Source organism: Aquarana catesbeiana, linkage group LG01, assembly GCF_042186555.1.
Source record: "Aquarana catesbeiana isolate 2022-GZ linkage group LG01, ASM4218655v1, whole genome shotgun sequence".
NCBI lineage: Eukaryota > Metazoa > Chordata > Amphibia > Anura > Ranidae > Aquarana > Aquarana catesbeiana.
This window is the reverse complement of record NC_133324.1, coordinates 538,032,416-538,059,888: the sequence shown is the minus strand read 5'-3', so window position 1 is coordinate 538,059,888 and position 27,473 is coordinate 538,032,416. Positions and strand designations below refer to the sequence as shown.

The 27,473-nt window shown below is 42.8% G+C and overlaps 1 protein-coding gene across 4 annotated transcripts in view; it reads right to left on the bottom strand.

Annotated features, from left to right (window-relative positions):
• The window catches only part of SEMA6B (semaphorin 6B), a 1,880,978-nt gene that overhangs the window by 407,665 nt on the left and 1,445,840 nt on the right, over positions 1–27,473 (bottom strand). For all 4 annotated transcript variants that reach the window (XM_073594847.1, XM_073594838.1, XM_073594868.1 and 1 more), the window contains one exon: positions 21,764–21,981. In XM_073594847.1, coding sequence (XP_073450948.1) covers positions 21,764–21,981 — 218 coding nt within the window. The remainder of the gene's footprint in view (positions 1–21,763; positions 21,982–27,473) is intronic.

Below are 27,473 nucleotides of genomic sequence, written 5' to 3'. Positions count from 1 at the left end.
AATGGCGTAATCGGCAACAGTTCTTGTACTCTGTTTGATGGACATGAGGCTCTTGGCAGCAAAAGTGGAGCATGCGGGAATGTCAAATACCCTTTTGAAGGAAGCCACAAATTCTGGGTAACTCAGGACCACGGGTTTTTGCGTCTCCCATAGAGGGTTTGCCCAGGCCAAGGCTTTCTAAGAAAGCAAAGATATCATGAAACCTACTTTGCTTCTGTCTGTGGGAAACGCCTGGGGCAGCATCTCAAAGTATATCTCAACCTGGTTGAGAAACACCCTGCATTAAACTGGATCGCCCCCAAATCGCTGGGGAAGTGGAGCGGAACCAGACATGCCTCTTATAGAGGTAATACTCGAGGCGGGTGCCTGCACAGAGACTGGAGCAGCAGCAGGGATGGCCTGCAACACAGGTTGTACCGGAGCAGCCATAGTGGAAGATTTCAGGTGAGCCGTGTGACTCAGGAGCGTTTGTAACGCCAAGGCAAACTGATCCATGCGGTGATCCTGATCATCCAATCTGGAAAAAATATTACCAACAAGTGGACTGACTGCATCTTCTGAATTAATGGCCTTCACCTATTGTCAGAAACCATGAATCAGACCGAGACAGAAATACAGTTAATCACACTTGTTTAATAATAATAAAAAGGTAAATAGAGTAAGCGTAGCCAATACATAGCCAGAGTTCAGTAACCAGATCGGGTAGTCAGCCAATGCCAATGTCAGAGAGCCAGAGATCAATTTAGTAGTACAACAAGCAGGATCAGGAGCCAGAAGGGACATCAGCCAAGCAAGTCTTCAACAGGAATGCAGGAGAAAGTCTCTGAGATGTGACCAAAGGTGAAGGCAGAGATGAAGTGAGCTGGACGGCTTTAACCACTTCAGCCCCGGACCATTTGGCTGCCTAAAGACCAGAGGGCTTTTTCCAATTTGGCACTGCGTCGCTTTAACTGCTAATTGCGCGGTCATGCAATGCTGCACCCAAACGAAATTTGCGTCCTTTTCTTCCCACAAATAGAGCTTTCTTTTGATGGTATTTGATCACCTCTGCGGTTTTTATTTTTTGCGCTATAAATGGAAAAAGACCGAAAATTTCGAAAAAAAATTTTTACTTTTTGTTATAAAAAAAATCCAATAAACTCAATTTTAGTCATACATTTAGGCCAAAATGTATTCGGCCACATGTCTTTGGTAAAGAAAATGTCAATAAGCGTATATTTATTGGTTTGCGCAAAAGTTATAGCGTCTACAAGCTAGGGTACATTTTCTGGAATTTACACAACTTTTAGTTTATGACTGCCTATGTCATTTCTTGAGGTGCTAAAATGGCAGGGCAGTAAAAAAAAACCCCAAATGACCCCATTTTGGAAAGTAGACACCCCAAGGAAATTGCTGAGAGGCATGTTGAGCCCATTGAATATTAATTTTTTTGTCCCAAGTGATTGAATAATGACAAAAAAAATTACAAAAAGTTGTCACTAAATGATATATTGTTGAGTCCATGGAATATTTTATATTTTGACACAAGTTGTGGGAAAGTGACACATTTTTTTTTTTTTGCACAAAGTTGTCACTAAATGATATATTGCTCACACAGGCCATGGGCATATGTGGAATTGCACCCCAAAATACATTTAGCTGCTTCTCCTGAGTAAGGGGATACCACATGTGTGGGACTTTTTGGGAGCCTAGCTGCGTACGGGGCCCCGAAAACCAATCACCGCCTTCAGGATTTCTAAGGGTGTAAATTTTTGATTTCACTCTTCACTGCCTATCACAGTTTCGGAGGCCATGGAATGCCCAGGTGGCACAAAACCTCCCCAAATGACTCCATTTTGGAAAGTAGACACCCCAACCTATTTGCTGAGAGGCATGGTGAATATTTTGCAGCTCTCATTTGTTTTTGAAAATGAAGAAAGACAAGAAAAAACTTTTTTTTTTTCTTTTTTCAATTTTCAAAACTTTGTGACAAAAAGTGAGGTCTGCAAAATACTCACTATACCTCTCAGCAAATAGCTTGGGGTGTCTACTTTCCAAAATGGGGTCATTTTGGGGGGGGGGGGGGTTGTGCCACATGGCCATTCCATGGCCTCCGAAACTGTGATAGGCAGTGAAGAGTGAAATCAAAAATTTACGCCCTTAGAAAGCCTGAAGGCGGTGCTTGGTTTTCGGGGTCCCGTACGTGGCTAGGCTTCCAAAAAGTCTCACACATGTGGTATCCCCATACTCAGGAGAAGCAACAGAATGTATTTTGGGGTGTAATTTCACATATTCCCATGGCATGTTTGAGCAATATATCATTTAGTGACAAATTTGTGCAAAAAAAAAAAAAATTTGTCTCTTTCCCGCAACTTGTGTCACAATATAAAATATTCCATGGACTCGACATGACTCTCAGCAAATAGCTTGGGGTGTCTACTTTCCAAAATGGGGTCATTTGGGGGGGTTTTGAACTGTCCTGGCATTTTATGCACAACATTTAGAAGCTTATGTCACACATCACCCACTCTTCTAACCACTTGAAGACAAAGCCCTTTCTGACACTTTTTGTTTACATGAAAAAATTATTTTTTTTGCAAGAAAATTACTTTGAACCCCCAAACATTATATATTTTTTTAAAGCAAATGCCCCACAGATTAAAATGGTGGGTGTTTCATTTTTTTTTTCCCACAGTATTTGCGCAGCGATTTTTCAAACGCATTTTTTGGGGAAAAAACACACTTTTTTAAATTTTAATGCACTAAAACACACTATATCGCCCAAATGTTTGATGACATAAAAAAGATGATCTTAGGCCGAGTACATGGATACCAAACATGACATGCTTTAAAATTGCGCACAAACGTGCAGTGGCGACAAACTAAATACATTTTTAAAAGCCTTTAAAAGCCTTTACAGGTTACCACTTTAGATTTACAGAGGAGGTCTACTGCTAAAATTACTGCCCTCGATCTGACGTTCGCGGTCGGTGACACCTCACATGCATGGTGCAATTGCTGTTTACATTTGACGCCAGACCGACGCTTGCGGTCCCCTTTGCGTGAGAGCAGGGGGGAACGGGTGCTTTTTTTTTTTTTTTTTTTTTCTTGTTTATTTTTTTGCTTTTTTATCTTATTTTTAAACTGTTCCTTTCATTTTTTTTAAAATCATTTTTATTGTTTTCTCAGGGAATATTAATATCCCCTATGATAGCAATAGGTAGTGGCAGGTACTCTTTTTTGAAAAAATTGGGGTCTTTTAGACCCTAGATCTCTCCTCTGCCCTCAAAGCATCTGACCACACCAAGATCGGTGTGATAAAATGCTTTCCCAATTTTCCAATGGCGCTGTTTACATCCGGCGAAATCTAAGTCATGAAATGCTCGTAGCTCCCAGTTTCTTAGGCCATAGAGATGTTTGGAGCCACTCTGGCCTCTGATCAGCTCTATGGTCAGCTGGCTGAATCACCGGCTGCATTCTCAGGTTCCCTGTTGAGACAGGAGAGCCAGAGAAAAACACGGAAGATGGTGGGGGGGGCATTCCCTCCCACTGCTTGTAAAAGCAGTCTAGAGGCTAATTAGCTGCTAGGATTGCTTTTACATGAAAGCCGACCGCTGGCTGAAAAGAATGATACCAAGATGATACCTAAACCTGCAGGCATCATTCTGGTATAACCACTCAAAGTCGTGAATGGCGTACCTGAAGACAAAAAAATGGTTAACAATAAAACACAGTAAACGGTAAAGTATAAAAAATTGCAGCTTCCGGTTCCGGCGCCGCATGGAGTAGCTGCTCTTCTCATCAGCTCCCGCAGCTCGACTCCAAAAAACAGCATATAAAACCGGCAAACCCGCCAAAAAACACCGGCACTTGCCTCACGCTCTCCCCGGTCACAGGATGGACCGGTTTGTGGAAAAAACCGGCCCGCGATCGTACGCGGCCGCGACGGCAAGGACACCACAGCCGCAAATCGAGGCCCCAGCTTCGGCCTACACAGAGCCTCTCACAGACACAGAGCCTGACATGGAGGTAAGCGGCGCTGCGGCCCCCTCCCCACCTGCTGATGCAGCCACTCAACCCACAGGCACATCCAGCACTGAAAGGATAGCACAGGCTGTAGCAGCCCTCCTCTCCCCAATGATAACAGCCTCTGTGGAGAAGGCTGTCAGTGCAGGCATGCAACAGCTCCAGGCCCAGCTAGGGGAACATGCCTCCAGGCTGAATGAAGCTGAGCACCACATAGCTAACATTGAGGAAGAACTATACCACTCTCAATCCTCAGAACGGGCCCAAGACAAAACTAACAAATACATTCTTGAAAAGCTGGATGATTTGGAAAATAGATCCAGAAGGAGCAATCTGCGATTTGTGGGCATCCCAGAATCGCTGCAGCCTTCAACTCTCACAGACTTATGCGCCAGACGCACTCCCGAAGCACTAGGCCTGCCAGGCCCCTGCACAGTAGAACGTGCACATCGCATGGGAACCTTTAACTCAGATCGCAAATCGCCCCGTCCCATAATCGCAAAGTACCTCAAGCTTTCATCCTGCAAAAATTCAGGCAATCTAGATCTTTTCAAATCGACGGCATGAAAATCCTGATTTTCGCGGATTACTCTATTGAGGTGTCCCAAAAGAGAAAAGCCTTTCAACAGGTTTGCTCGGAGCTACATCATCAACAACTCAAATTTACTTTGGCGTTTCCAACTACCCTCCGACTTAAAGCCCCGAATGGCGACCAACTCTCTTTCCATGACCCAAAAGAAGCTGAGGCTTTCCTACGATCGCTACGCTCAGGCCCCAACCTCAGCCCCTCTCCTAGAGCGGCTCCTGTCAACCATGCTCTAGACCAAAGGAGCCCACGCAAAGACTCTCCAAAACGGTTTAGAGCCTCTGCACCGGACCACCACCGCTCCACACCTCGCTGAAGACCATCATTACGGTCCCACATTGTTATACCTCACTGCCTCGCCTCTAACGGCTATGGTGGCTCAACTTTTCAACGAGATGTCTTATTCAAGAGAAAAAGTTATATTTTTTTCCCTCAAGCTTGTTCTCTCTTCCTCCCCAGGAAAATCAGCTACTGGTAGGCCAAGCAGTACTCTAATGTTTTACATATTGTTTATATATTGTTGACTGGTTAACTTGATTTTGTTATACCTCAGGTGTTGATTTTCTCCCCTGGCTCTCCTATGTAACCCGCTCCTCCTTTAATACTGCACAACCCAAGCTGCCAATACACATCACCCACTTGATTATGGGTTTTAAATACAGCAGTCTCTGGGTCTTGCGATGGGAGCTGGCCTACACGGTTGACTCCATGCAGAAAAAAGCGAAGTTTATTGAATATGTTTTATTGTTTCTCTTCTCTACCCCCCTCCTTCTAGACCCCTCCCTATATTACGCACCCCCATCTTATGGTACATACGCCCTCAGTGGTTATACAAACCCTCGTTCAGACAGACTAAACCCCTCTAGAATTCAGCCTACTCTCACATCACACCACCACATATTAACCTGTGAAGACCATGTAATATCTGCACATACCCCCCCAGTGACCCCCCCTATATGAAACTGGTCTCCTGGAATGTTAAAGGGCTTCGTTCACCTAATAAGAGAATGAAAATCCTCCGTCACCTTAAAAGACTCAAAACTGACATTGCCCTGCTCCAAGAAACCCACCTTCCCACCTTTGATTTCCACCGCATGAAAAAATTATGGGTAGGCACGGTACTAGGCTCAGATTCCAATGGACGCAAAGCAGGAGTCTTGATATTCATACATAAAAACCTCCCATGTGAGGTCCTATCTGTTAAATCAGATTCACAGGGACGTCTTATCTAAGCCCCCATTAAATTAGGAACCAAGGATATGATAGTCTCAAACATCTATGCGCCCAATAACCCCACAAAGCAATTTTATAGTGAACTTTCAACATGGCTCCTTAATGACCCGACTCTCCCACATATAGTCGGCGGAGACTTTAACTCCACAGTTCACCTGATAGATGACAGATCCACTCCTAAGCGCACATGTCTCCCCCCAGATCACGATTCACAAACTTTACTAGCCTCCACGATGGAATCCCTCCACTTACACGACATTTGGCGACTCCGGCACCCAGCTGACAGAGAATTTACATTTTACTCCAACCCCCACAACGTCTTCACCAGAATTGACTATCTCTTCTGCTCAGACGACCTTCTACCACTGATATCCGACGTGGACATTCACGACATTGCCGTATCCGACCACGCACCAATCTCGACTACGATCGACAACCCTGAATTACACCCGAATCCTAAAATATGGCGTTTCCCATCTTATCTCCACAACAACTCTGACTTCCGACAATATATGGAAAACGCCTGATCAGAATACACCTCGACCAATGCTGGACACTCTGACAACCCCAATCTATTCTGGGAAGCAGGCAAAGCATTTCTCAGAGGCCTTGTAATCTCTTATGGTGCATCCTTTAAGAGAAACACACTCAAAAAATACAAACAAGCCAGCTCCAGACTACACTTAGCCCAACGTTCACTATCCATAAACGACTCCACTGATAATAGGAAGGCATGGCAGTCAGCAAAACAATCCTTTGACACTTAGGCCGAAACCCTAGAAAAAACAAAAAAGCTTACATGGATGCCACCCTCCATAAATTCGGCAATAAGGCAGGTAAACTCCTGGCAAATTTATGTAGGGGACCCTATCGTCCGACACATATCACATCTCTTCGTGACTCTTTGGGTAACATAAAAACCATCCAAAAAGACATAAATGAAACCATGCTACAATACTATTCCTCCCTTTACGCACCAGACCCCATAAATGCTTCGACAGCACAATCTTTTCTTGAAAAGGTAACTCTCTCTCAAGTATCACCTTCACAGTTAGATGCTCTAAACGCCCCTATCTCCCTCCATGAAATTTCTACCGCAATTAAAAACCTAGCTCCTTCTAAAGCCCCAGGCTCTGATGGATTTATGGGAGAATTCTACAAGGCCTTACAACCAATTTTAGAACCCACACTCCACAAAGTATATCAACACATATGGTCTGGGGGCGCATACCTACCTACGGGCAACCAAGCCATTATCAAACTGCTAGCCAAGAAAGGTAAAGACCCCCAAGAACCAGGCTCATACAGGCCTATTTCACTTCTAAACCTGGATGTCAAAATCCTTTCCAAAATTATTGCCACAAGATTAGCCGACATCATACCCTCTCTGATACACCCTGCCCAATCAGGGTTCGTGAAAGGCAGAACTGCTACCATGAACATCAGGAAGGTAATGATGGCCCTGGAACATGCCAAATGCAACTCCGAGGGAAACTATGCCATCATCACCCTGGATGCGAGAAAGCCTTCGGTAACGTCAGTTTCGAATGGCTTTCATTGGTCATGACTAAAATGGGATTCTCCGCTTCTTTCGCCCATCTTATAAACACCATGTACACCGCCCCGGCTGCTAGACTAGTGGCGGCAGGCCTCCTATCAGAGGAATTCCGCCTCCATAAAGGAACTCGGCAGGGCTGCCCCCTATCACCACTCCTCTTTAACATTGCATTAGAACCATTATCTAGATATTTATCCCACGTAGCCCCACTAAATGGCATTCCCATTGGCAAACAGGAGCTTCGCACCTCACTCTTCGCAGACAATGTCCTTATATTCTCAGCAAACCCCTCCTCTGACATGCTCACGATTAAATCAATTTTTGACCAATTTAGACTATGCTCAGGCCTTCGCATAAACTATAACAAAAGTGAAATCCTCCCCCTAGGCACCATGTCCAACCCTTCCTGGACACAGAACTCCATATTCTCGGTAGCACAATCCCACATCACTTACTTAGGCATAAAAATAGGAAAACTACCCTCCTCTCTCTATCACCTTAACTACCCCCCATTAATCAAAAAGATCTCTCAAGAACTAGTAAACTGGATGGATCTGCCTCTTTCGCTACTGGGAAGATGCCATCTAGTGAAAATGGTCAGCTTCGCCCGCCTACTCTATCCACTACAAAAGATTCCCTTACTCTTGCAGCATAAAGACACAAAAATTCTCAATGATGCAATCTCCAAATTCTTATGGCGAAATAAGCGACCACGAATTGCACTCACTAAGCTTTACCTTCCCAGGCGCGAAGGGGGTATTAGTCTCCCTAATGTCAGGATCTACAATTTAGCCTGCCTCTTGAGGATAAGTTTAGATTGGGTAGCTCAAACATCTCGTTACTCCAATTTCTACCTGGAAACTGAAATGGTTCACCCATACTCCCTGGTAGCTCTCCTTCACTGCAAGTGGAAATCCATTCCTCCACCCCTTCAACATAACCTCCTACTTCGGGACACAGCAATTGCCTGGAGGGAGATCCGGAAAAGCCTCAAACTCTCACCTTTCATTTCTAGACACCTTCCAATCCAAGGAAACCCGTGCTTTCCCCCAGGTCTGGAACGCCAGTCATATATCACCTGGCAACAGAAAGGCCTCTCCGACTTTTCCTCGCTTTGTGATCTAGAGTTTGGCCGCCCCATCTCTTTCAAGTCATTAGCGGAGAAATTCCAACTTCCCCAGTCACACATCTTCCAATATGGTCAATGCATCAGCTTTCTCAAAAACGCTTGCAGAGAGGATCACAAAAGATTTAAAACGTCCCTCTCGGACTCTCTTCTTTTAAAGGGCTCCTACAAAATCTCAGACATATACCAGCCTCTCCTCCTAAAAGTCATTCCCTCACTGGAGTCCTCATCAGCAGCTAACTGGGCAAAAGACTTCCCTCATGCCGACTTAGTCAACAAATTACTTCAAGGCCTCAACACTGTTCACAAACTGGTGCCTAACGAATCTTGGAGGGAAACCCAACTTAAGATCGTTCATCGAGCTCACATACCTTTCCTCTCGAGCAAACAAGCGCAAACCGCCCACACATGCCCCTTATGTCTGCACCCCAGGCCTTCTTTGACCCATCGTTTCTGGTCATGTACTTTCATATCCACCTTCTGGGACCAAGTCCTTCAGTACATATTTGAGGTGACCCTGCTAAAATTACCTAAGGACCCCCTACTCCTCATTTTCGGACACTGGGACCCCCAGCTGTTACCCTGGTCACCGAACTCTACCCTCTCATGCAAGGATTGGATCCTGATATGCCTCTTATTCGCTAGAAGAGCCATCCTAAAAAACTGGATCTCCAACGCATGTCCCAACACCTCTCAAATCAAAAGGGATCTCCTACAACTGCTCTACAAGGACAGGATCAACATGGACCTAACGCACGAAAGGACCAAGACACGCTTCCACCACAAATGGGGAGCTTTTATGATATCAACACTTACCCCCACGGATATAGTTCACATCGAGACTTTCTCCTTCCTATATCACGATCCCCCCCCCCCCACCTTAGATGGAATGCTTCCTCCAAACCAAGGATCTACAACATAAGGATTCCAACTCTCACCAAATACTACAACATAGTACAAGACATCTCTGCGCTCTTCAAAACTCCATCATCCCCCCACATAGGAAGGTGGTGACCACAATGGCTACAAATGACATTAATGTTATTACCATAAAAACCATAGGTTTTTTTTGTTTTTTTACCTGTACTTTCTACCCACAGGCTACATTGTTCATCCAAAACATGAACTCGGTGCTCTTTTTCTCTACTCCCCCCTCCTCTGATGTATATTTTGTTTTCTTTCTGGATTTCCTCCACTCACCTCCCCCCCCACCCCACACCTTATGTGGGGTACATCCAGTAACATTCTTCTGGCAATCCCAGGGATCCCTTCACCCCCCCCCCACCTAGATCCATCCAGTTTATTTCCTCTTTTTCACATAGAAGGTTACCTTATGACCCCACACCCCCAGGCTAATTATTTTTATCAGCTGTTCTGTATCTATACTTCATACCAGGCTGATGTTCTTTTGTTATTTTTGTAAAAAATACAAAATACAATGATACTTTTTTTGATGTTATTACCTGTATGTTACATCTTTCAATAAAATCTATTTAAAAAAAAAAAAAAAAAAAAAGTATAAAAAATTGCATACCTGAAAAGCAAACATGATAAAACATAATAACAATAAAACATTGCAGAATAGAATACAGTAAAAAAGAGCAGAACAATAGAGAGAGAATAGAGAGAGAGAGAACAATAAAACGACAACTATTTTTTTTAATTTTATATATATATATTTTTTTTTTTTACACTTTTTTTTGTAACTAACTTTTATAACTGTAACTGGTTCCAGGTTCGGGTCTCTCAAAATGCGATGGCATCTTGGGAGACCCTGTGAAAGTGTGCCTAGTCTGTGCAATGCTGTACCCTACGCTAATAGTCAACTAGTGAATGGTAGCATTCAAAACATTCACCAATGCAAAGACCAGGATTGTCAGGACAGGAGGGACAATAATAGCGGGTGTCACACCTATATCAGCGCTTGCTGCAGACACAACATCTTTTTTGGGGGGGTTCGTTGGGTAGGGGTACTCGGGAGGACATAAAGAAAATGCCTCTCATGCAGCCGACTGCATTTGGTTGGGGTTGTGAAAGGGGGAAGTACGGGCGCTGCAGAAGTGGTGGGTTCCCAATTATTAGGATTGGCGAATGCAGCAGGAAGGGCATTATGGGCACGACAGGCCTGTTTGTCTTCTTCTTGGTGGCAGCGGGACACTACTTGTGCTTGCCACCTCACCAGCTTGAACTGCACTTATGGGACTTGCCACGTCACCAAGTGTTACTGCAGTGCTGGTTTGACTACGACCGGGGTGTACTAGGCCGCTGGTGCTTGCCAGTTCACCAAAACGCTACCAAAAAAACTGTTAGCGATCGCAGGGATCAGGCCTGACTCTGCGAACGCTGCAGTTATGCATTTAGTGTTTTGTAAGTGACAGTGATCGATCGATACTGCACTTGGGTGGGCTGGGCTGGGCTGGGCCGGGCGGAGGGGCAAAACGCAGGTGCTAGCAGGTATCTGGGCTGATCCCACTAACAATGCGTTTTTGGGAACCCTAAACTGCTGGGGACGCTAGTATAGATCTGATCGGATCAGATATTGATCTGTTCAGATACTATACCACTAAGGGAGGCGTATGCTGCCTGCGTGGGTGTTAGCGGTACTGGCGCTAACCTGACGCTGCCTGGGGCTGGTGCTTGCCAGTTCACCAAAACGCTACCAAAAAAACTGTTAGTGATCGCAGGGATCAGGCCTGACTCTGCGAACGCTGCAGTTATGCATTTAGTGTTTTGTAAGTGACAGTGATCGATCGATACTGCACTTGGGTGGGCTGGGCTGGGCCGGGCGGAGGGGCAAAACGTAGGTGCTAGCACGTATCTGGGCTGATCCCGCTAACATTGCGTTTTTGGGAACCCTAAACTGCTGGGGACGCTAGTATAGATCTGATCGGATCAGATATTGATCCTTTCAGATACTATACCACTAAGGGAGGCGTATGCTGCGTGCATGGGTGTTAGCGGTACTGGCGCTTACCTGACGCTGCCTGGGGCTGGTGCTTGCCAGTTCACCAAAACGCTACCAAAAAAACTGTTAGCGATCGCAGGGATCAGGCCTGACTCTGCGAACGCTGCAGTTATGTGTTTAGTGTTTTGTAAGTGACAGTGATCGATCGATACTGCACTTGGGTGGGCTGGGCTGGGCCGGGCGGAGGGGCAAAACGCAGGTGCTAGCAGGTATCTGGGCTGATCCAGCTAACACTGCGTTTTTGGGAACCCTAAACTGCTGGGGACGCTAGTATAGATCTGATCGGATCTGATATTGATCCGTTCAGATACTATACCACTAAGGGAGGTGTACGGTGCGTGCGTGGGTGTTAGCGGTACTGGCGCTAACCTGACGCTGCCTGGGGCTGGTGCTTGCCAGTTCACCAAAATGCTACCAAAAAAACTGTTAGCGATCGCAGGGATCAGGCCTGACTCTGCGAACGCTGCAGTTATGCGTTTAGTGTTTTGTAAGTGACAGTGATCGATCGATACTGCACTTGGGTGGGCTGGGCGGAGGGGCAAAACGCAGGTGCTTGCAGGTATCTGGGCTGATCCCGCTAACACTGCATTTTTGGGAACCCTAAACTGCTGGGGACGCTAGTATAGATCTGATCGGATCAGATATTGATCCGTACAGATACTATACCACTAAGGGAGGCGTATGCTGCGTGCGTGGGTGTTAGCGGTACTGGCACTAATCTGACGCTGCCTGGGGCGACGCATATCACCGCCGGGCGATCAGGGGGCTAAACCTTTATTCGGTAATAAACGGCGGGTGCCCTGACACTATAAAAAATAAACTAACCAGCATCACCCGTAACAGTTATACGGTGATCAGTGGTGAAAGGGTTAACTAGGGGGCAATCAAGGGGTTAAAACATTTATTAGGTAGTATATGGAGGTCCCTGTTGCTATAAAACGCTGACAGCGAACCTAAATATTTACCTCCCTAACTAGCGTCACCAGTGACACTAATACAGCGATCAGAAAAATGATCGCTTAGCGACACTGGCGACGGGGGGTGATCAAGGGGTTAAAACTTTATAAGGGGGGGTTAGGGGGGTACCCTAGACCTAAAGGGGGCTAACAGTAACTGTCCTACCACACTAACTGTCACAAACTGACACCATGCAGTAATCAAGAAAAAAAAAAAACTGCTTGGTGTCAGTGTGACAGGGGGGGGGTGATTAGGGGGTGATCAGGGGGGGGGGGATCGGGGGGTAAAAGGGGGTGTTTTGTGTGCCTAGCATGTCCTACTGTGTGTGTGTTTTCACTCACAGTGCAGTCTTCTCTCCTCGGCGCCGGAACGGAAAATACCGAGCCGAGGAGAGATGACATAATTTCCTTTGCTGCTGTTTAGCATACAGCAGCAGAGGAATGATCTGATTGGCCGGCGGCGATCGCAAGGGGGGGCCACGAATGGATGGTCTCCCCCTCACCTCCGATCACCGCTGGACAAAAGCACCTGCCCGTCCGATTCTGCCTGCCCGTGCCACCTTGCCGACGTACATCGGCGTGAGGCGGTCCTTAAGTGGTTAAGCAGCCAGGACTGGTCATCAACAGCTGAGTCACTGTGGAGAGAACGGAGCTGGCAATTAGCTGACAGCTGAGCGGCCAGCTCAGAGAAGGAAGGGGTGAGCCCAGCCCTGACATGTACTTAAAGAATTTCTTTGGATTTTTCATACTCTCCTCCGCTATGTGCCTTTCGTGTTCTATCTTAGCCACTCTGATTGCACCCTTACATTTCTTGTTTTATTTTTTGTAAAGTTGGAATGCTTTTCTCCTTTGCTTTTATATGCATTTTTACGTTGGAGTTAAGCCACCCAGGACTTTTATTAGCTCTTTTAAATGTATTTCCCATTGGGATGCACTGGTTAATGCCCTTATTTAATATGCTCTTAAAGCATACCCATTTCTCCTCCGTGTTATTTGTTCCTAAGATTTTATCCCAATTTGTATCTTCTAGCAAGGCTCGTAGTTTAGGGAAGTTGGCCCTTTTGAAATTCAGTGTCTTTGTATTCCCCTTATGTTTCCTATTAGTTTGATTTATACTGAAACTAATTGACCTGTGATCGCTGTTTCCTAAATAGCCCCGTATTTCTACATCCGTGATCAAGTCTGTATTGTTGGTAATCAGTAGGTCTTGTAACTTTGTTTCTAGTTGGTGAGTTTACCATCTTACCCATGAAATTGTCCTGCAAGACATTTTGGAACTGGCGAGCCCTAGATGAATGTGCGGTTCCTTTCACCCAGTCTATGTCTGGATAATTAAAATCCCCCATTATGATGACACTTCCCATCCTTGCCGCTAATCCAAATTGTGATAGGAGGTCTGCCTCCTCCATCTGTTTAGGGGGCCTATAGCATACTCCCAGTATTACTTTCCCCTTAGTTTCACCCCTTTGCAGCTCTTCCCATAAGGATTCCACCTCCTTGCTTGCTCCCTTAGTGATGTCATCTCTCACATTCACGTGTACATCATTTTTGATATACAGGCGTACCCCTCCCTCTTTTTTACCCTCTCTATCCCTGCGATATAGTGAATACCCTTGAATGGTTGCCAGACAATCATGAGAGCTGTTGAACACACTTATAGAACTTATAAAAGACAACATTACACATGGGGATGATATAAGTAAACAATAATAATAAAAAAGTTAGATGGTTTTAAGGTAGGTACCATTACCTTGTTAGAGATTTTAGTGATTCTAGGTAGTGTACTGATCGTAGAGAAAGGATCCAGGAGAAAAGAGGTCTCCCCTTTTACGAATATATTTGTATATAGAATATAAGTGCACATTATGCTTGCAAATAGTAACTGTGTAATTAAGTTAAGTTAAGTAAAAGTATTAATGTATCATTTGATGACCGCCTTAAGGGTAAAAGCATGGAATGGTCTCAATGAGTTAGAACAGGAGTGTTTTTGGGTGTGCAACTTACAACTTCAAGCCATAGTTGAAAAGTTTGACTGCACTATTTTATTGCCAGTTTTCCTGTGCATAATATAGTTGCATTCTCAACTATACATATGTTTGCTCGCATAGATTGTTTTCTGTTTAAAGGATGTATAAAGAGGAAGTGTTTTTGCAATAAAAACTTGTTAGTTAATTAAAATTTTCTTTGTTTCTGTTATAAAATTTAGCAAATTTAGTAATTTTTCTTCATAAATTTTGGCCACAATTTATACTGCTACATATCTTTGGTAAAAATAAGTACAAATCGGTGTAAATTATTTGGTCTTTGTGAAAGTTATAGAGTCCAAAAGCTATGGTGCCAATATCTGAAAATTGATCACACCTGAATTACTGACGGCCTATCTATATTCTTGAGACCCTAACATGCCAGAAAAGTACAAATACCCCCCAAATGACCCCTTTTTGGAAAGAAGACATTCCAAGGTATTTAGTAAGAGGCATGGTGAGTTTTTTGAAGTTGTCATTTTTTCCCACGATTCTTTGCAAAATCAAGATTTTTTTTTTCTTTTTTTTTTTTTCCACAAAAATGTCATATTAGCAGGTTATTTCTCACACACAGCATATGCATACCACAAATTACACCGCAAAACACATTCTGCTATTAGTCCCGAGTATGGCAATACCACATGTGTGAGACTTTTACACAGCATGGCCACATACAGAGGCCCAACATGCACGGAGCACCTCCAGGCGTTCTGGAGCACCCAGGCCAATTCTGACATTTCTCTCCTACATGTAAAAATCATCATTTATTTGCTAGAAAATTACATAGAACCCCAAAACATTATATATATGTTTTTTTAGCAAAGACCCTAGAGAATACAATGGCGGTTGTTGCAACTTTTTATCTTGCACGGTATTTGCGCAGCAATTTTTTGAACGCTTTTTTTTGGGAAAAAAAACAGTTTTGTCCTTTAAAAAAAAACAAAAACAGTAAAGTTGGCCCAATGTTTTTGCATAATGTGAAAGATGAAGTTACACCGAGTAAATTGATACCTAACATGTCACCCTTCAAAATCGCACACGCTCGTGGAATGGCGCCAAACTTCGCTACTTAAAAATCCCCATAGGCGACGCTTTAAAATTTTTTACTGGTTACATGTTTCGAGTTACAGAGGAGGTCTAGGGCCAAAATTATTTCTCTCGCTTTAACGTTCACACCGATACCTCACATGTGTGGTTTTCATATGTGGGCGGGACTTACGTGTGCATTCGCTTCTGCATGCGAGCACACGGACAGGGGCGCTTTAAAATTTTTTTTTTTATTGTTCATTTTACTTTATTTATTTTAGTTTGACACTTTTTTCCCCCCAAAAAATGTTTTTGATCACTTTTATTCCTATTACAAGGAATGTAAACATCCCTTGTAATAGGAATATGGCATTACAGGTCCTCTTTACAGTGAGATATGTGGTCAATAAGACCCCACATCTCACCTCTAGGCTGGGAAGCCTGAAATAAAAAAAAAAAAACGATCCTGGCTTCGATCGTAGCGGTGAGACGGTAGAAGCACCGGAGGGCGGCAGGAAGGGGGGGAGGTCCCCTCTCGCCTCCCATAAGAACGATCAAGCAGTGGAACAGCCACTATGATCATTCCTATGGTGTAGGGAATCGCCGGCTGAAAAAGCTGATATCTGAATGATGCCTGTAGCTGCACCCATCATTCAGATATCCCTGCACAAAGTCAAGGACGTCGTATGACGGCAGGTGGGCCGGAAGTGGTTAAAACACATTTTTTTTTTAACACAAAGTTGTCCATTTATACAATATTTCTAACAGATAGCATGTATATACCAAAAATGACACCCCAAAATAGATTCTCCTACTCCTCCTGAGTACGGCGATACCACATGTGTGAGACTTCCACAGCCTGGCCACATACAGAGGCCAAGTACAGCTGAATATGGCCGAGCATGACTGAGCATGGCTGCGTATGGCTGCGCATGGCAGGGTATGGCTGCGCATGGCAGGGTATGGCTGCGCATGGCTGGATATGGCTGCGCATGGCTGGGTATGGCTGCGTATGGCTGGGTATGGCTGCGTATGGCTGGGTATGGCTGCGCATGGCAGGGTATCGCCGAGTATGACTGGGTATGGCTGGGTATTGCAGAGTATGGCTGGGTATTGCAGAGTATGACTGGGTATTGCAGGGTATTGCGGGGTGTTGCAGAGTATTGCGGGGTGTTGCAGAGTATTGCAGGGTGTTGCGGAGTAGTACAGAGTATTGCAGAGTATTGCGGGGTGTTGCGGAGTAGTGCAGAGTATTGCGGGGTGTTGCGGAGTAGTGCAGAGTATTGCGGGGTGTTGCGGAGTAGTGCAGAGTATTGCGGGGTATTGCAGGGTATTGAAGAGTATTGCGGGGTATTGCAGAGTATTGTGGGGTATTGCAGAATATTGTGGGGTGTTGCGGAGTATTGTGGGGTATTGCAGAGTATTGTGGGGTATTGCGGGGTATTGCAGAGTATTGTGGGGTGTTGCGGAGTAGTGCAGAGTATTGCAGAGTATTGTGGGGTATTGCAGAGTATTGTGGGGTATTGCGGGGTATTGTGGGGTATGGCAGAGTATTGTGGGGTATGGCAGAGTATTGTGGGGTATTGCGGGGTATTGTGGAGTATGGCAGAGTATTGTGGGGTATTGCGGGGTATTGCAGAGTATTGTGGGGTGTTGTGGAGTAGTGCAGAGTATTGCAGAGTATTGTGGGGTATTGCAGAGTATTGTGGGGTATTGCGGGGTATTGTGGGGTATGGCAGAGTATTGTGGGGTATGGCAGAGTATTGTGGGGTATTGCGGGGTATTGTGGGGTATGGCAGAGTATTGTGGGGTATTGCGGGGTATTGTGGAGTATTGTGGGGTATTGCAGGGTATTGTGGGGTATGGCAGAGTATTGTGGGGTATTGTGGGGTATGGCAGAGTATTGTGGGGTATTGCGGGGTATTGTGGGTTATGGCAGAGTATTGTGGGGTATTGCGGGGTATTGTGGGGTATGGCAGGGTATTGTGGGGTATTGCGGGGTATTGTGGGGTATGGCAGAGTATTGTGGGGTATTGCGGGGTATGGCAGAGTATTGTGGGGTATTGCGGGGTATGGCAGAGTATTGTGGGGTTTAGCGGGGTATTGTGGGGTATGGCAGGGTATTGCGGGATATTGTGGGATATTGTGGGATATTGCGGGATATTGTGGGGTATGGCAGAGTATTGTGGGGTATGGCAGAGTATTGTGGGGTATGGCAGAGCATTGCAGGGTATTATATTATGGAGGGATGGCTGAGCATGGAGGGATGGATGGCTGGATGTGACTGTATTTGTCACAGAGCAGCGTTGTGGGTACTACAGATGCAGCCCACAACGCTGCTACCATCCGATCCCTGCCCCGCTCCTCCCCCTCTGTACCGATCGGTACACAGAGGGGAGGGAGGAACCGGCGTCATGACATGACGCCGGTTTGTTTACATGTGATCGCTCCGTCATTTGACGGAGCGATCACATGGTAAACGGCCGCGATTAGCCCCAGGGGGCGCACGAGAGCAGTATTCTGGGAGGACGTCCCAGGGACGTCCACCCAGGATAACCTGACCGCGCTGTGGCCATCTTTCGGCTATGGCCCGGTCGGCATGTGGTTAAAAGAGTAAGTGTTAAAAAAAAGATATAGTGAGAATGAAATAGGGAAATCCCCTTATTCCAGTGTGCAGAATACGTTTATATACTCAACCCTATCTCATTTACAAATGTACCCCATGCTACTACACTCATTATTTGAGAATGCCAGAAGTGGTTTAAGATAATAGTTTTTATCCTACTTTAGTAGAATGTTGTCCCAAACATCAGTGCTCCGGGGTATCATGAAACAGTTAGTACCACATCTTAAGGTTCTATGTTCCTTGATAAAGTGACACATCCTGAACCTAAAGCTCTCCCTCTCCTCCCCAAAAGCTACATTTCACAAACAGGCCCTAAAGCGGAACTTCCCTTTTTGGGTGGAGCTCTGCTTTTACTTCAGTGGCTTGGAGAAGCTATGAAACGTCTTCAACATTACAGAACAAGTCCAGTTGAATGTGACCAATTACTACTATACATAGCACTTACCCCTGAAGGAGCTGCTGGTATTTGATTGGGCCTTACTGTTCCTCTACTGTCTCACCATATACATCTTAGGGGTCCCATTGATGATTTGATTTCTCTAGTAACTTTAGCTCTGATACACAGTCTTTTTCTTCAATGTTTTATTCAAGAACAAACTACTTGCAACAGAGGGGTGGAAGGTTTAGGGGAATTCAGGTACCTTGAATTTGCCGATCAGGAATACTCTCTTTTATCCAGAGGACAACAACTCCATAACTGGATTTAGCAACCACCGGATAGGCCTCTCTCACTGACCCAGCAGCCGATGTGATGCTCGGTCATAGTCTCTAGACATGTGCATTGCGTTTCGTTCCGAATCGAAATTAGGACAAATTTTTCATTATTCGGAAATTCGGATGCATCCGAATTTCCGAATTACAAAAGTAAAGAATTTAAATGAATCCGAAAAAAAACGATCGAATTCGAAAAAATATTCGAATCGAATTCGAAAACATATTCGAATTGAATTCGAAAACATATTCGAATCGAATTCGCAAACAAATTGGAATCGAATTTGAAAAAAAATAGAAAAAGTTTTTCTAAAAAAAACAATAAGATAGAATATAAAATAATATATAAAACAATATAACATAATAAATTTTTTATTATTCTCTTCTATTGTTTTTTTATGCTTTTCTTTTCTATTATTTTATATTCTATAATAGTCTTTTCAATTCAAATTCAAATTCATTCTATACGAAATTCGAATTTCAGAACATGGCTTCTGAAGTTAAAATTTCGTATAGAATGAATTCGAATTTGAATATAAAAGATTAGAACAGAAAATAATAGAAAAGAATAGACTAGAAAAACAATAGAACAGAATAGAAGAAAATATAATATATATATATTATATTTTCTTCTATTCTATTCTATTGTTTTTCTAGTCTATTCTTTTCTATTATTTTCTATTCTATTCCAATCTTCTATATTCAAATTTGATTTCTGTCTATATGAAATTCGAATTTTGGAAGATGTTTAATATATATATATATATATATATATATATATATAATTTTTTTCTATTCTGTTTCATTGTTTTTCTATGCTATTCTTTTCTATTCTATTCTAAACTTTTCTATTCGAGTTTGAATTCATTCTATACGAAATTCGAATTTCGGAAGATGGCTTCCGAAAGTGGAATTTCGTATAGAATGAATTCGAATTTGAATAGAAAAGATTAGAATAGAAAATAATAGACTAGACAAACAATAGAACAGAACAGAATAAAATATAATATATATATTTTATTCTATTCTGTTCTATTGTTTTTCTAGTCTTTTCTACTCTATTCTAATCTTTTCTATTCAAATTCGAATTCATTTTATAAGAAATTCAAATTTCGGAAGATGGTTTTATATATATATATATATATATATATATATATATATATATATATATATATATATATATATATATATATAATTTTTTTTAATTTTTTTTTCTATTCTTTTCTATTCTTTTCTATTTTTTATTCTAATCTTTTCTATTTGAATGCAAAATCATTCTATACGAAATTTGAATTTCTGAAAATGGTTATACAGAAACAGAATGAAATAGAATGAAATCGAATTCTAATAGAAAAGACTAGAACAGAAAAACAACAGAACAGAACAGAATAGAAAAAAATTATATATATATATATATATATATATATATATATATATATATATATATAGATAGTTATCTATATATATATATATATATATATAGATATAGATAGATAGAGAGATATATATATAGAGATATATATATCTCTATATATATATCTCTCTATCTATCTATATCTATATCAATATATATATATATATATATATATATATATATAGAGAGAGAGAGAGAGAGAGAGAGAGAGAGAGAGAGAGAGAGAGAGAGAGAGAGAGAGAGAGAGAGATCTATATATATATAACCATCTTCCGAAATTGGAATTTGGTACAGAATGAATTCAAATAGAAAAGATTAGAATAGAACAGGAAATAATATAAAAGAATAGCATAGAAAAACAATAGAACAGAATAGAAAAAAATATAAAATATTCTATTCTAATCTTTTCTTTTCAAATTCATTCTGTACCAAATTCCTATTTCGGAAGATGGTTTTATATATATATCGAATTTTATAGTTTTTTTCGAATGTGGTAGAAGTTTTTCGAATTTGACAGTTTTTTCGAATGTGGTAGAATTTTTTCGAATTTGATAGTTTTTTTCGAATGTGATATAAGATTCCGAACAAATGTTACACAAATGTTACACAATCCTCTGCCACAGGATTGAGCAATCAACAACTTGTTGCAATATCAAGGTTTGAATACACAGTACCAGTTCCCTTGCTTTGAACTTACGGCACTGTATGGTAGATGATCTGGGATGCTTCCTACAACTGAGTCTCCAGGCTCTTCTAGAGGCACCGGCCTTATTGCGCAGTCCTCTCCTGAAAAGTCCTCCCCTGGATCCTCCAGTCGCTCGGCTTCTCCCCGCAGGCAAGACAGCACAGGACCACCCCTGAATCGGTAGGCCTCCCAAGACTTTTGGGGCCTACCTCAAGTAACAACGCCTCGTGCCAGCCGGCCCCAAGACAATTTGACGGCAGCGATACACCTTAGGCCAGAAGGGCCATCAGGTTACAAGACACCCCGTGTCACAGGGTATGTCCCTCAAGTACCCCCCTCCCAGAAGGCACAGGAGGCACACCACACCCACTGACTGTTTCCGGGCAAAGAGGCGCTCAAAACACCTAGCTAGTTGTAATTTCCAACCTTAGCCTGATTAATAGGGCGCCAACCCCAAGCCAAAGGGAAAACCACACAACCAGCCAAGCTGAGACAGAGCCAGAAATTACAATAATTGTAATCTGAGCTAATTACAGCTGCAGACAACTAAATTTATATGTCTGTATTGAAAATACCAGCGCTACATATATATATATATATATATATACATATATATATATATATATATATATATATATATATATATATATATATATATATATACCATGTATTAATGAGAATCCTTACAAACCCCTACTGTTTACCTTCACAACCATATTAAAAGGTACACTCTTTTAATAGCTTCTATTTCAAGCAATAAAATAGCTTTATATACATGAGATATAGGTATCTCTATGTAAGAGGTATGCATTTATATTTATATGTCGTTAGAATTATAAAAAATCTACCTGTTGGTTGGGGTAGAGAAGAGGGCAATTAGAACTTGCTTTCCACCGAAGGCCAGAATTTCACTTGATGACTGGATAAGATTGAAATAAAAGTGAGAGTCTCCAGGAACAGAACAGTTGAGGCGAGCTTTCAAGAAGGATGTAAATTGTTTTTCTAGAATTCTTTGAGATCCCCCCATGTCATTCTTACATACTTGTGCAACACGGGATACAATCACCTGTAGAGAGAGACACATGGGGTTAATACAGGCAAGGGAAGAATGAACACAGGAAGTTGAGAATACCCAAAGCTAAATGCAGCAAACTATTAAAACTCATACCATGTGACATTTGTGCAAATGGTCCTTTTATTGCATCTGTTCTATATTATAAAGTCTTTGTAATAATGTATTTAATGATAAACAAACTGACTAAAAAGCATTAAACTTGCAGAAGGAGAACCTGTGAACCTATCGATAAGCAGTGGTATGTCCACTGCGTAGTTGCCAGCATTTGCATATAAATAGAAAGGACACCTATACAGGAAAAGGAAAATGTGGCACAATGCATACGCTGCTCGCCAAGAGCATGTGATGTGACCAATACAGGCAATGTGACCAATGATGGAATAAAGATTGTAGTGTCACACCTTTCTCCCTGGTTAGCCATATTTAGGACAAAATAGGTCCTCGGAAAACACTAAAACAAATATGGGAGTAGAAAGGGCTTATTGACTAGTGTCAGTGGAATACAATTAGTACTATCACTAGTATCAATGTTGGGTAAGTGGTAGGAAAATAAATGGAGAAGGATGGTTTAGCCTGGGTGGTGAACCAAATAGGAAACTTATAGCACAGCTGCAGCTAAAAGTGCAGCATACAGAATATGACATTGAGCAAAGAGCAATGTAGAGCCCAGTGTACCATGTGTTGCACTACACTGTATTAGGAAAAGCAAATCAGATGTTTTTTTTTTTTTAATTCCATTTTGCATAAGCATACTATCCAGTCATCAAACAAATGTAATTTTAAAAATACAATATTTGTTTTCACCTTTTCTTATATTTTGATACACCACAGTCAGGGCCACCCATAGGGGGGTACCACCAGGCCTCCTGTAGGGAGCCCATGCACACAGGGGGGCCCAGACAGCAGGGAGACCGTGCAGTAGAACGGGAGGACAATTACAGAACAATGCACTCTGTCTGTGTCGCTTCCTCCAGCAGCTGAAAGCCGGTTTCTCCCCCTCTCCCTCCAGCCAACTTTCAACATATTCAATAAAATCTAATTTCTTCATAAATTTAGCACAAAATATATTTTGCTACATGTGTTTGGTAAAAATAAATCCCAATAAGTGTATATTATTTGATTTGTGTGAAAGTTATAGCGTCTACAAACTATGGTATATGTACTTGAAAATCGGTAATTTCTGAGGTATTGACGGTCTATCTCATTTCTTGAGACCCTTAAAATGCCAGGACAGTACAAATACCTCCCAAATGACCTCTTTTTTGGAAAGTAGACAGTCTGAGGCATTTAGTAAGAGTCATGGCAATTTTTTTAAGTTGTACTCTCTTGTCACATTTGAATTAGTGTTTGTTCACTAATGCCAGTAGTCTGTCAAGCAAAATAGGTGAGTTTGAAGCTCTGGTGCATGAGAACTATGATTTAATTGGTATTGCTAAATCTTGGCTTCACTCTTCTCATGACTGGGCTCTTAACATTCCTGGCTATGCTCTGTTTTGGAAAGACAGGGTAAAATGGAGGGGTTGTGGTGTCTGTCTCTATGTGAGAAGTGATCTCAAAGTGAGTGTGAAAGAGGTCCTAGTTGATGGAAAGTGTGATGAGTCTGAAGCATTATGGGTGGAACATGGGTGTGTGTACTACAAAGGTTATCATTGGAGTTTGTTATAGATCTCCCTGTGTTAATGAGGAGGTGGAGACTCAGCTCCTTGCACAGATGCAAAGGGCTGCAAGGGCTGGGACAGTGATAATAATGGGGGATTTTAACTACCCGGAAATTGACTGGAGTAATGGCACTGCTGGGACAGTTAAAAGACAAAAATGTATAAACCTATTACAAGACAATTTTATGGTCCAGTTTATTGAGGCCCTGACTAGGAATGACACTCGGCTGGACCTGGTAATCTTAAACCATGCAGAGCTTATTACCAATATTCATATAAAAGAACCTCTTGGTAGCAGTGAACATAACATGATTTAATTTATTGTTAGCTGTAAGCAACAAACACATACGGGAAAGATAAAAACACTTAACTTTAAGAGAGCAAATTTTCCAAGGATGAGGGCTGCTCTCCAAGACTTATACCCTGTACACACGATAGGATTTTCTGATGGAAAATGTGTGATAGGACCTTGCTGTCGGAAATTCCGACCATGTGTAGGCTCCATCACACATGTTCCATAGGAATTTCCGACACACAAAGTTTGAGATCTTGCTATAAAATTTTCCGACAACAAAATCCGTTGTCGGAAATTTCGATCGTGTGTACACAAATCCGATGCACAAAGTGCCACGCATGCTCAGAATAAATTAAGAGACAAAAGCTATTGGCTACTGCCCCGTTTATAGTCCCGACGTACGCGTTTTACGTCCCCGCGTTCAGAACGATCGGATTTTCCGACAACTTTGTGTGATCGTGTGTATGCAAGACAAGTTTGAGCCAACATCCGTCAGAAAAAATCCATGGATTTTGTTGTCGGAATGTCCGATCAATGTCCGACCATGTGTACAGGGCATTAGACTAGGAGGGAATATTGGCATCAATGAACACAGATCAGAAATGGGAATTCTTCAAAAAGACTGTATGCGAAGTCACTGCAAAGTATATTCCCATGGGCAATAAGTTTAAAAGGCTAAAAATAAAACCTATGTAGAACACGGCCAAAGTTAAAATGGCTATAAATAATAAGAAAATAACTTTTAAAAAATAGATAAATGAAGGAACACTATCATTGTTTAAATGCTACATAGAATATAACAGAATATGAAAAAGGGAAATCAAGGATGCAAAAATTCCAAACGAACAGCAGATTGCAAAAGATAGTAGGACAAACCCCCATAAAGTCTAGCAAAAAGGTCAGGTCTGAGCATGTAGGCCCTTACAAAATAATCTAGAGTGGGTGACTGGGGCCAAACAAAGGGCAAATTTATTAAATACTTTCTTCAGCTCTGTGTATATAAAGGAGCATGGGGGAGCTCATGTCCATAATGGGGATGGTATTGACACAGCCCCAAATGATCCACAATGTCTCAAAAGTAATATGGTCCAGAAATATTTAGACAGAATAAAGGTGGATAAAACACCTGGACCAGATGGCAATCACCCACGGATCCTAAAAGAATTGAGCTCTGTCATTTCAAAGCCATTGTTTCTAATTTTTAGGGACTCATTAATAACTGGAATGGTACCACTGGATTGGTGTAGGGTCAATGTGGTGCCCGTATTCAAAAAGGGATCAACGTCTTTACCAAATAACTATAAACCTGTTATGCCCTGTACACACGACCGGTTTTGCCGTCGGAATAAACTCTGAAGGTTTTTCCGATGGAATTCCGATGGAATTCCGCTCAAGCTGTCTTGCACACACACGGTCACACCAAATTCCGACCATTAGGAACGCGGTGACGTACAACACATACCACGGGACAACACGTACAACGTCGAAACAGCATACAGATGGGAATTTGTTCCGTCGGAAAAATATAGAACATGTTCTCTATCTAAGTCTGTCTGAATTTTCAACGTAACAAGTCCGATGGGGCATACACATGATCGGAATATACGATGAAAAGCTCCCATAAGATTTTTCTGTCGGAAATTCCGACCGGGTGTACGAGGCATTAGTTTAACTTCTATAGTCGGGAAGATACTGGAGAGTTTAATAAAAAGACCACATACAAAAAATAAAAAATATTTTAAGCAACAGGCAGCATGTCAGAAACCATGAATCAGACTGAGACAGAAGTACAGTTAAATCACACTTGTTTAAAAATAATAAAACGGTAAACAGAGTAAACATTGTCAAAACATAGCCAGACAAGCCAAAATGTCAGGGAGCCAGACGCAGGCATGTACTGGCCATCGGGACTACAGGGAGTTTCCCGGTGGGCCGATGGCTCAGTGGGCTGGTTTCAGTGATGGGGAGGAGAGAGAGAGAGAGAGATACAGAGCGCCAACTAAGTGTAGCATTAAAACAACTTTTTATTCCACTAAAGGAATGTTACTGACAAAGGGAGTAGGGTGAAAGGCATTGAAACACTGTGCAAGAGTCCAGGCTTGTCATCAATCTGAATTAGGAGCCGCCAGCGGGAACCGATCAGGCTAGTAAATGCAGAGCACCGGTGCGACAGTGACAAGTGACACGCTCAGGGCTCCCACTGGTTCTGCATTATGCTGAGTTGAACTATTTCATTTTATACAATGTAATAATAGAAATTATGCACTTCAATCATCCTGACACCATATCAACCATGGTGCCGTGATGATTGAAGTGCCAACACCAGGTGTTTGGAGTAAAGTGGGCCGGTCTGTATGAAGTCCAGGGCCAAATTATTGTCCCAGTCCAGCCCTGGCCAGACGGAATGTCAGCCAAGCAAATCTTTAACAGGAAAACAGGAGAGCATCTCTAGAGATGTGACCAAGGCGAAGGCAGAGATCATCTGGACTGGACGGCTTAAGTAGGCAGGACCGACTAGCAGGATCTTCAACGGGTGAGTCACTGTGGAGAGATAGGAGTTGGCAATTAGCAGACTGGGCCAAGCCCTGACAGTACCCCCTCCTCAACGAACCCTCCCCCTCAGGGGACCACCAGGCTTGAGGGGAAAACATCTATGGAAATCACAGAGGAGGACAGGGGCATTTACATCCGAGGATGGGACCCAAGAGCATTCCTCCAGACCGTACCCTTTCCAAAGCACCAGGTACTGTATGCACCTATGGGAGTCAACAATGGACTGTACTTCATACTCATCATGGTTCTCAGCCTGAACAGGGTGAGGATGTGCACCAAGATAGTAAAGCGGTTGCAGAAGTACCTGTCATTAACATGTCGCAAAGCTTCCCAGACTTGTGCCCAAGAAGACCACGGAGATGCTCCTCTAATATAGGAATACTCTGTGGAACAAAAGAGTCAGGCAACATGGAAGGTTGAAAACCATAGTTCGCCATCAATGGGGACAATCGGGAAGCAGAATTCAAGGCACAATTGTGAGCAAACTCTGCCCACAGTAAGAGGTCTGACCAGTTGTTATGATGGTCAGAAATATAGCAACGTAGGAATTGCTCCAAGGACTGATTGGCTCGTTCTGCAGCCCCATTAGACTGTGGGTGATACGCAAAGGAGAAAGCAAGCTGAATTCCCAACTGTGCACAAAAGGCTCACCAGAACTGGGACACAAACTGACTACCCCGGTCCGAGACAATCATTTTGGGTAGCCCATGTAAGCGAAAGATCTCCCGAGCAAAAATGGAAGCCAGTTCCTTAGAAGTGGGCAAATTCTTAAGTGGAATACAATGAGACATTTTCAAGATCGGTCAACCACCATAAGGATAACTGTGTTGCCCTGGGAGTTGGGTAACTCTACAATGAAATCCATAGATAGGTGGGTCCAGGGCCTCTCTCCATTTGGTATGGGTTGTAGGAGACCCACTGGAAGGTGTCGTGGAGTCTTACTCTGAGCACACACGGAACAGGCAACTACGAAGGCA